This window comes from Labeo rohita, unplaced genomic scaffold (genome assembly GCF_022985175.1).
Source record: "Labeo rohita strain BAU-BD-2019 unplaced genomic scaffold, IGBB_LRoh.1.0 scaffold_119, whole genome shotgun sequence".
NCBI classification, from domain to species: domain Eukaryota; kingdom Metazoa; phylum Chordata; class Actinopteri; order Cypriniformes; family Cyprinidae; genus Labeo; species Labeo rohita.
In genome coordinates, this window is record NW_026127329.1 from 215,683 (window position 1) to 226,681 (window position 10,999).

The 10,999-nt window shown below is 34.0% G+C and overlaps 2 protein-coding genes and 1 pseudogene across 2 annotated transcripts; 1 reads left to right on the plus strand and 2 right to left on the minus strand.

Annotated features, from left to right (window-relative positions):
- The first annotated feature begins 419 nt into the window (after window positions 1-419).
- On the plus strand, window positions 420-4,157 carry LOC127157741 (ras-related protein Rab-33B). Its single transcript, XM_051100999.1, has 2 exons — window positions 420-1,053; window positions 3,058-4,157. The coding sequence occupies exons 1-2, from the start codon at window positions 841-843 to the stop codon at window positions 3,529-3,531; spliced, it is 687 nt and encodes a 228-aa protein (XP_050956956.1). The 5' UTR covers window positions 420-840; the 3' UTR covers window positions 3,532-4,157.
- Window positions 4,158-6,463: 2,306 nt separating this feature from the next.
- LOC127157735 (GTPase IMAP family member 7-like) lies at window positions 6,464-7,131 on the minus strand (annotated as a pseudogene).
- A 1,707-nt stretch (window positions 7,132-8,838) lies between these two features.
- Window positions 8,839-10,061, minus strand: LOC127157743 (GTPase IMAP family member 7). Its single transcript, XM_051101001.1, has 2 exons — window positions 9,995-10,061; window positions 8,839-9,879 (listed from the first exon to the last, which is right to left on the minus strand). The coding sequence occupies exons 1-2, from the start codon at window positions 9,996-9,998 to the stop codon at window positions 9,164-9,166; spliced, it is 720 nt and encodes a 239-aa protein (XP_050956958.1). The 5' UTR covers window positions 9,999-10,061; the 3' UTR covers window positions 8,839-9,163.
- Between the last annotated feature and the right edge of the window lie 938 nt (window positions 10,062-10,999).

Here is a 10,999-nt window from a genome sequence, read left to right on the forward strand (position 1 = left end):
CTTTGTGAAAAGGCAGCTGAATCATTGGATGTAGTTTAGAGGGGAGACTGGGTGTGGACAGGAAGTGATGTCATAATGGGGAAGCGGCATGTGTAGAGGTTCCTTATTAGGCATCTTGGAGATGGAAGAGGCTGTATCCAACAAACGACAGTAAACTGTGATCAAGAGCCTGTGGAATTGACAAAAGCAAACCTTTTTCCCAGTTTCTCCTTCATCTTACCTCATTCTATCACTCTGTTTGATCCAAATGGGTTACAGTGTTCAAAGAAGAGTTTGTTGTATGATAGATTTTTTTGTAATAAAAAAATCAAACAGTGAGAGCACACATTTGGCACCAGTCCATGCACACCGCTGTTCTTTCTCATTGACATTAGTGGAGATTCTAAAACTTTTCAAAGCTCCTCAACACCTAAAAATGTATGTGAGATGTGTATACTTTGTTTGTTTTAACCTTACTCCAGAAACCGTTTTAGCTACTGAGAGGGATATGAAATAACTGGGGGTTGGTTTGGTTTCTGTCCAAACTGGAGTCAGACTTCCCTTTTAAAAACGGTTCGTAGCCTTTTTATTATATGCTTACTTGCATACATGAATTCATGCTTTAAGTAAATGACTGTGTTTTTGTTATATTGCAAAAAAAGCAAAAGTTTACTTTAATCACCTGCTTTGACGTCTTCTGAAGGTGGGCTTTGAAAACGAGTCTCTTATTTAAGGGGAAGTTCTTGTAATCAGTAACCACCCGTCATGGGCATGTGAGGAGTGCTCACTGGAGTGCTCTGACCTTTTAGCCTTCTTTTAACATCTATTTCACATGTTTTCGTCGCCACTGCTACACGGTAGATGGATTCGTCCTTGGAGAGCTCCACTTCATCGAATGGTACCCCGGTGCGCTGTCGTCGTACCTGTAAGATCATTGTGATTGGAGATGCCGGTGTCGGTAAGACCTGTCTGACTCACCGCTTTTGCACCGGACAGTTTCCCACCAGAACGGAGGCTACAATTGGGGTGGATTTTCGTGAGAAACTTCTTGACATAGAAGGCGAGAAAATCAAAGTAAGACGTTCTACTTTACGATATTTGGGTTTATAGTGAAACACGTTCATATTTTGAGCATACTATGTTGTTTGGATGCTTAAAGCTAATTTAGGCAGTGCAATGAAATAGTCGATTAGTCGTGTATCCGTTCTTTCAAACAGCTCATTTAAAGGGGAAAAGCCAATTCAGCGTTTTTACGTCATGCAGTAATTGCGTAGTCTCGCCATCTCCTGGCTGGAAATTACGTTTTAATAAAGTGTAATCGTCTGTTAAACATTATCATTTGGTTAATTTAACTTTTCACTCCTTAAACCCTAATGCACAGATTATCTTCCTCTTTGATTGAAATAATAAATGTGACTTCTTCGAAAAAGAAGAATTGATGATTTATTCGTGAACTGAATAATTTGGATTTCCCGGATCTGTTGTCTGTTTAATAACCTACGCATTTTTTTTTTTTTTTTTTAACTTCTGTGGTAGGTTGATTTCTTTTGTGAATCCCATTGAGGAACTAGAGCAAAACGTGGGATTTCACGGTGTTGTTGAGATCTTTTTTTTAAGCTTTAAAATGAGGAACCGGTTTTGCGCACTAACAATAAACAAGCTTGCTCTGCTTTAAAGAGAATTGTTTACATTGTCTGTGTCTAAGAAATAGTTAAGCTTGTCATTTAAGTAGGTCATTCTCATTTTAAGAACATTTATGCAAAGTCACTGCAGCACTAGGTTGCTGGTCTGTGTTATACATATGTATAATGTTTTTAATCGTCCAATTAACACGTCATGTGCCAATTAATTAAACATAATGTTATTATTAAAGATCATTTAAAGTTGTCATTGTGTTAGAAAAGCAGCCTATACATTATATGTACAATGTGCATTACAATATATATATATATATATATATATAATAAAAAAAAATTATTAATTCAACACACAAAAATACAAATAAATACTAAAACACGAAATGATTTAAAAAAAAACAAACGATACTCTAAATATAAAACTAAAAGCGCCAGTAGATGGTGGCAAATAATAAATATAATAAGGAAGTCATTCTGTTATCAATTTAATCGATTTGTTCAAACGGCTGATTAATACGGAAAGGAAGCAAGTGACTCACTGAATCATTGACTCGATTCGTTAAAAAAGTGGATTCGATTCATTCAGTTAAACACCGCTGTGTTGATCGCACAACAGTTCTCCTAGGGCTTTATTTTCGTTGGCGAAATTATTGACAGTGTGTCTAAAATGTAATTATTCTCACCTTTACTATATCTTAATTTTTTAGTAAAATCTTTTATGTAACCTATTTTTTTTTCTACTAGCCAATGATGATACTAACAGAAAACACACAGTGTTTGTTACTTTCTATCCGACCCTACATCTAATACACCTACACCTACACCTAATAAATTTCATTTAAATACTCTTAGGTCAGGCAGATATAACCCTGTGGAAATTCAGTTTGCAGTGTTTCTGTAGTTCAAATGGTAAATCATGGCAAGGTCATGAGTTCAATTTTCAGTATACAGTTTAAGTTAAAGTTTAACAGTTGCATATGAGTCCTTCAGTCCCTCAGTGTGAAAAGATGCATCTCAAGATCATTCAGTCATTGTTGGAAAGGGATCAAATACACAATTTCTGAGCCTGAAGGATTTTTCTGAAGAACGGCAGGTAGTTTAACTTCATGACAAATAAGGGACACATGAACAACTATCACTAAACAAACAAAAAAAAAAAAACACAGCTGTGGATCATTCAGCTAACAACACAGTATTAAGAATCAACAGTGTGTAAACGTTTGAACTGGGTAATTTTTATAAATTCAACTGTTGATTTGGAGAATATGTATGCGTCTTTTAAGTGAAATATCTTATTCAGGTCAGTACTAAATAAAAAAATAACACACAGCTTGTGCGTTCCCTCTTATTTTGTAGATTCTTCAAGGAGTATGTAAACTTTTGACTTCAACTGTGTGTGTGTACAAAACTATAAATCTCTTCATTTTCTGTTTCACTTCAGGTACAGCTGTGGGACACGGCTGGTCAGGAGCGTTTTCGTAAAAGCATGGTTCAGCACTACTATCGCAATGTGCACGGAATTGTTTTTGTCTTCGACGTCTCTAACCCCACCAGTTTCTGCAATCTTCCCATGTGGATGGACGAGTGCCGGCAGCACTCTCTTGGTCCGGATATTCCCCGCGCCCTCGTTTGCAACAAGTTCGATCTGGTCACTTCGGCGAGTGCTTCTGTGTTAATCGATCAGGCTCGACATTTGGCTGAAGTCCACGGAATGTCTTTTTATCTTACTTCAGCCAAAGGTCGTAAAGGGGACCCGCTGGACGCCATCTTTGTGACATTGGCACAGAGGTTGAAGATCCAGAAAAGGGAGTGTGTGAATGAATTAACTTTACAGTGCAGATCTGAGAGCTTCAATATCCCAGCAAGAGTCATAACAGCACAGGAGACCAAGAAGAAATGGGCCTGCACCTGCTGACTGATGAATGAACATAAGACTTATGTGCTTGTTTTAGTATGTCCACTAAAAGAGGCACTGTAAATAACAGCATGTACTTTGAGAATAACAGGTCAGTGGTCATGGTGGCATGAAGGCTGGTTTAAATGGCAATTACCATTTGGAATTTTATAGTCATCTGACTCTTAGTTTGGTAGACAAGGTATTGGTAAGAACATAATCTGTATGAAGTAATGTCTTATAATGAAACAAACAGCAAGACAGTGATATTTGATTTCATTTCCAGTTTCTTTGGGGTTTTAAAATAGTTGCTGTTGATTTTGATCCCTAAACTTTTCGCAGACAGCAGCCAGAGTTCTTGTCAAGAATAATGTTAGCTACTACATGAGGTTGATAGTTATCAGTGTAACAGCATCTGATTTTCAGCCACTGGCAACCCCTTTGCTTTATCCTGGAGCTATAAGACTAATGTGAAAGTTTTTTCCTGACAGCTGAATCTTCATTTGTTCTTGCTGTTCTTTGTGCTCGGTCTAGGCTATAGTGACTAACCACATCCACATCCATGTAACCCTATTTAAATATACTGTTTATATAGGTAGCAAAGTGTTTGTATGATTCAATAAACAAAATAAAAAGGTCTCGTTCTGTTTTGGCTTTTTTTCCTGCTTTCAGCTTTTTACTTCAATTACTGGATGATTGGGAATCAGTATTTTTATAATGCGTTATTTTATTAACCCTTGCGGTGTGTTGATAAGCCTTTACCTAATTTGGTTTTGCTGGTCAAAAAATGACTTGTAAATCTCTCATTATGCTATATTGTCACCAAATCGTGGATTCAATCTAATAATACAGCAATAATATTACATTTAGTAATATAAAATAATACAGTAATAATATAGCACAACAGATAGTCACCTCTGATGACGAATTGCTCATAACTGTAATATATTAACATGCATTAGTCTAGCACAAAATGTGGGATTTCAAGGCGCTTTAGAGTAAGATAGATTGATGGGATCTAGTAGATATTTTACATCACCTTGTAGATTCCCAATAATAATTTGTTTAAATTTATGTTAATGCTTCTGATCCAAAGTTCCTGCATCAAGAGTCCTTAAAAACACAAATGCCTTCTCTCTTCTTCTTCTCTGAATTATTGTTTCTGTCCATACAAACAGGAACCATTGTGTCCAAATCTCCTTGAAGCCAGCTGTAAATCATAAGACATAACTCACAATATTCATTGAAAACCTTGAAAATCTAGTTCATGTAAAGTTGTTGCATCAGAGTGCCTCAAGATGGTGTTCTCTCACCATACTTGTTTGGACCTTGTATACCAACTCATAAAATGTCGATGGTACTTTGGATACAGATTATGGTTTGTTCTATCTTTTGTACCTTACAATCTAATGCTGCTATCTCACACCTTTTGGACAGTGCTGATTTAGATTCACTAGAATGTTTGGTATCATGTATTAATGACGTGGTAATGTTTAGTTTTTATGGCATGCATATCATAATATGGTCCATATAGCCATTTAACATGTTCAAAACAACCTGCAACATGAATATTGTTGTGTATATAAGTGTTATTCTGCTTTAGTTGGTAAAATCTGTTCTATTTAGATGGCTTTCATGATTCACTAAAATATGGCAGATAAATTCTGCAGCAGTTCTGGATTACTTAGTGACCTAAGTGGCATAATCAGTGAATAGACAAACAAAAGAGCAAATATTTGTAGTTCTTTATACAACATCACCATCCAGACTTCTGGATCATGAGCTTTTAGTATGTTTTATTATATTGGTTGAAAAAGAGCATTAAGACTTTGCATTATATTCACAAAATCATTAGTACTTCACTATGTGCTCAGACAGTATCAATACGTCTACACTGTAAAAATGAGTGTAATTTTAACTTTTAACTGTAAATACGCTATGGAGAAAAAAAAGGGGGTAATAGCTTTACAGATTTACAGAACAGTAAGTTTCCATACTATATACCTATATAAGGAAAAACTGTTAAAGATCTAACCAGACGTTTCACGTAATTTTACAGCAAAATGTTGTTAATTGTACTGTATAATTTACAGTCAAAACTTTAAACTGATATTCCTAGAATTCCCTGCGTGACACTCCACATTTGAATGTATTTTATGTAATCGTGTTTTTTAATAGTTTTTTTTTACTTTGAGTTATGTACATGGGCATCGCTAGGCCATTTTTAGGGAGGCTATAGCAAAAGGACAAAGGACAAGGTCTGTGTTTATCGATACATTGTTATAATATCTGCATCTGTGCAGTTTAAATACAGTATATAAAATATCATGGGGGAGCAATCGGTTCCCCATCTACTGTAGCCTACGTTTTCGATGTGTTCACCCCTTAATGTGGCTTTATCTTTTATCACCTGCATTATTATTGTGGTTGTTGTTAAAAGTACGAAACAGATTATTAGTAGCAGTGTGCGTTTTTGAATTTACTGGTTTACATTTTTTTGGTTTGTATTTTAGTTTTATCCTATAAAATGTACAGTCTGTGCTGTAAACGTATGTATGCATATGTGTGTGTGTGTGTGTGTGTGTGTGTGCATTTGGATGGGTGAACTGCAGAGCACAAATTCTTATATATTTCACAAACTTATCCTTTTATAATAGACAGTCTGTAAACTTCTAACCCCCAAACAAATTCCTAGTAAATTAAAACAAAATATCTGTACGTGTACATATTTAATTAGATAATTAAATGAAAAAATAACGCATACATATATTTTTTAAAAAATATTTAATTATCAATATAACATTGATTTAATGTTTCTCTTCTGGCTTGTGAATTTTGTAGTGCCTCGTTTATACGTTAATGAGATGCTGACATCATACTCAAGTATACTATAGTATGTTGCAGAATGACTTATCTGTTTTTTTTTTTTTTTTTTTGGTGAATGTGAATATAGTTACATATGCAAGTTTTGTAATGCTATTATCTGAGCAAAAATTTTGTCCTTTTCCTCCATGGTTCTCTTAGCACTGTTGAGTTCTTGTTCCATTGTAAATATGTCGTGGCTGTAGTACCTGTTATGATTCTGTTTTATCATGACTACAATCTTCCTCATGAGTTCATCAACTTGTGTACGGTTTGACTTCTCCCTGTTGTTGAATACATGGTAATTCCCTCCACATGCATTTATCACTTGTTGTAGGTCTGCTGCCTCCTTAATGTAATCCTCAAATGTCCTTTCTTCAAGATCATCATGTATCTGTGCACTTCTCGGCCAAAGAGTGTTTGAATCAATCCAACGATGTTTCTGTCTTCTTCAGTGAAGCGCCCAATGGCTATTACAAGAAGAAAGACATGAGGACCTGGAGCTGCAAGTCCAATAAAATTCATAACCTCTCTTAAGACTTCATTGGAGAGCTATGTGTCATATAGACGAGGTGTGTTCACAACACAAATCTGCCTTCTGTTTATCATCCGGGATCTATATTCACACTGTTTAGTGATTGATGTTACTCTTGCTTCTGAGACAAATGTCCCTTCACCAAGAATGGTATTTCCTGAAGCACTCTTGCCAACACCTTTTTTGCCAACCAAAACTATGTGTATCTCCTGACCTGTTGACATTTTAAGAAGTATTTGTTAACAAACATTTGCTAATTTGAATGAATATTAACTAGAATTAACTAGAATTAACTAGTCATAAGATGGTGGATTGATAAAGATTTTTGATTTTTGCTGGTTGCGTTACCCCTTTCAAGGATTTCAGAAGATCAGATGGCAGTGGGTTTGTTGAAGCAATGAATATGACTTCCTATTTTATAACCTAATTACCAGATTATTATCAGATTCACCAGCATGTTTGCTATTATATATTGATACCAAATATATATATATATATATATATATATATTTGTTTTTAATGTTTAATTTATTTTTTACATATACATATCATAACATGGTCAATACAGCCATGTTCAAAACAACTTGCAATGTGATTATTGTTGCATATAGTTTTATTCTGCTTCAGCTGGTAAAATCTGTCCTATTTAGAAGGGTTTCACAACTTATTAAAATATGGCACATAAATTCTGCAGCAGTTCTGGATTACTTAAGAGTGTGCATTATATTCACAAAATCATCTAGCTATATTTTTTACAGTACTTGGCTATGTACTCAGTACTAATAAATTAACTAGAAAATATTTTAAAATCTCTATTGGAAAAAAAGATTGTTAAATTGGTTAACAGTAAGTTCATATCTAAAAGGAAAAACTGTAAAACATCAAGCCAGATGTTTCATGTAATTTTACAGTAAAACTTTATAGTTTTTAGAAGTAAAAAAGCACATATCAATGTATAATTTACAGTCAAAACTGTAAACTGATATTTCCAAAATTGCCTGCATGACACTTAAAAAATCAGGTTTCTGAATTGTTGTTTTTTTTGTTGTTGTTTTTTTGCTATCACTTATGTACTGTACATTAGGGTTTTATTTCATATCATCCATTGTTTAATGAATGTTTATTGCATTAAGTATTGTGTGTTACCATGATGGTGTTTTATGTCTGTGTGAATGACTCTTGTACCTTCTGTATACTTTAACTTGTGGAAAAGCTTCTTGTTTTCTTTTCGTCTTCTTCTTCTTCTTTTTTTTTATTGCATTGCATTGCAGTTTTATACTGTAAAATTTACAGTTTGCTCTGCAAATATGTGTTTTTATTTTTTAAGTGATTTAATATTCTTTAAAAAAGAAATATATATATATACACTCAGGAAATGCTGGATAATAAATGGTGCAAATTTAAGTATGCAAATTTATTGCATACTTACTGTAAACTGATGATTGCAGTAGTATTATGTCCCAAGGTTCAATGTTCAAAATAGTTGCTGATTGCTCTAAATAGGTGGATTCATTGCAACAAGAGCTAATGATTGTATTGTTTCAAATAATCCTCATAGATTACAGTGGGTGTTTAATGGGTGTTTCACTACATTTTTAATTTTTTGATTTTCTTTAAAGGATTCATCAGTAGCTTTATGTTCAAAGAACAGCATTTAATGTTTTTCATTTTTGGGGGTGTCTATAAAAAATATTACATTTAGAAATGTGTAATAGTTTGCAGCAAATGTATACAAGCACTTAAAGGAAAAACTATAAAAGTGGAGTGTAATGCAAAAAGAGTCACAAAAAAGTCAAGTGTAAAACATCAACATCATTAGTATATATATATTTTGTAGCCACACTAATAAAACAAATGAATGTTGTAGTGTTAGTAACAACAACAACAACAACAACAATAATAATAATGATGATGATCATGATGAATAGAAATCTAAAATAAAAAGCAAAATATAACTGGAGATAACAAAATTAAAAATGACAAAACAAACATGGTTACTGTTAACAACTAATAATACAACAATAATGTCTGTAAACTTCTAACCCCAATCAAATTCCTAGTATATTAAGCAGATTATCTGGACATCTTTAATCTGATAATTAAATAAATAAGTAAGTAAATAAATTATACATATATGTTCACAAAAATCTAAAAGAAAAACAACACGATAAATAAAACATGAACTGTTAGAATATAACATTCTCTTCTGACTTTTCATACATTTTATGAGATGCGGACATCTTATACTCAAGTATACTATAGTATGCTGCAAGATGACTTGTCTGTTTCTTTTTGTAAGGCTTTTATTTCCTTTACTAGGTCAGCAATAATTTTGTCCTTTTCCTTTGTGGTTCTCCTAGCACTGTTGAGTAATTGTGCCATTGTAAACATGTGGTGGCTGTAGTAGCTGTTATGATTCTGTTTTATCATGGCTACAATCTTCCCCATGAACTCATCAACCTGTGTACGGTCTGACTTCTCTCTATTGTTGAATACATGGTAATTCCCTCTGCATGCATTTATCACTTGTTTTAGCTCTGGTCTCTCCTTAATGTAATCTTCAAATGTCCATTCTTCAAGATCATCTGCCCTAGTGAACAAGACCATCATGTGGTTGAGCACTGCTTGGCCAAAGACTGCATGAATCAAATCATTGGTGTTTTTCTCTTCTTTAGTGAAGCGCCCAATAGCCATTACAAGAAGAAAGACATGAGGACCTGGAGCTGCAAGTTTGATGCAATTCACAACCTCTTTTAAGACTTCTTCATTAGACAGTTTTGTGTTATATAGACCAGGAGTGTCCACAACACAAACCTGCCTTCCATTTATCATCCGTGATTCAAACTGACACTCTTTAGTGATTGATGAAGCTCTTGACTCTGCATGAAATATCTTCTCACCAAGAATGGTATTTCCTGTAGCACTCTTGCCAGCACCTGTTTTACCAACCAAAACTATGCGTATCTCCTGATCTGTTGACATTTTAAGAAGTATTTGTTAACAAACATTTGCTAATTTGAATGAATATTAACTTGAATTAAATACAGTTGTTAGTAGTCATAAGAAGTGGATTGATAAAGAACTTACTCATTCTAATGCTGTTAATGATTCTCTGCTGGTTGTGTGGCTCCTTCAAGGATTTCAGAAGATCAGATGGCAGTGGGTTTGTTGAAGCAATGAATATGACTTCTGTTTTTAATAATTACCTAAGCCCAACCTCTTTTTTCAAGTTTTATGATTGGATAGGCTTTTACTTGAACTATTTAGGAAGAGAGATGAGAGGAAGTGATTCAAAACTAGATCTGATTTCTGAAGGCAAGCGATTATGTAATTAAAGAGGCATAAGGGGTATATATATATATATATATATATATATATATATGAATCTTTACTTGTACATGTCTTCACTTATGCACAGAGAGTTCAGATGCAAAAGCCCCTAAATCCATCTGACGTTTTTCTTTAAAAAATGCATTTTTATCAGGCTCAGATGTATAGGTTTCTATGTAAGTACCGGTACTTCTGATTGGGCTGAGGCTGGAACTGAGCGAGTTTGAAGTAGAAGTATTTGATGGACGTATAATCTGTGTCGAGAGCATTCACTCAGTATCATTATCTCGTTTTTGCCCGAGATGGCTTTTAGCTGCTTTGCATCTGGACTCTTCACATGTACTTGCTGTTCTTTGTGCTGGGTCTAGGCTTTAGTGTCTATCCACATCCACATCCACATCCATGTAACCCAATTTAAAAATACTGTTTATATAGGTAGCACAGTGTTTGTAAGCTTTAATAAACAAAATAAAAAGGTCTGGTTGTTCTATTCTGGCTCTTCGTTCTTTTTCTGTTTTCAACTTTTTACTCTAATTATTGAATGATTGGGAATCAGTATTTTTATAATGCTTTATTTTTTAACCCTTGTGCTGTGTTAATATTACCTAATTTGGTTTTGCTGGTCAAAAAATGACTGCTCTTTTAAAAACTGCTTGTAAATCTCTCATTATGTTATATTGTCACCAAATCTTGGATTCAGTCTAATAATATAGCAATATTATTATTACATTTAGTAACACAAAATAATACAGTAACAGTATA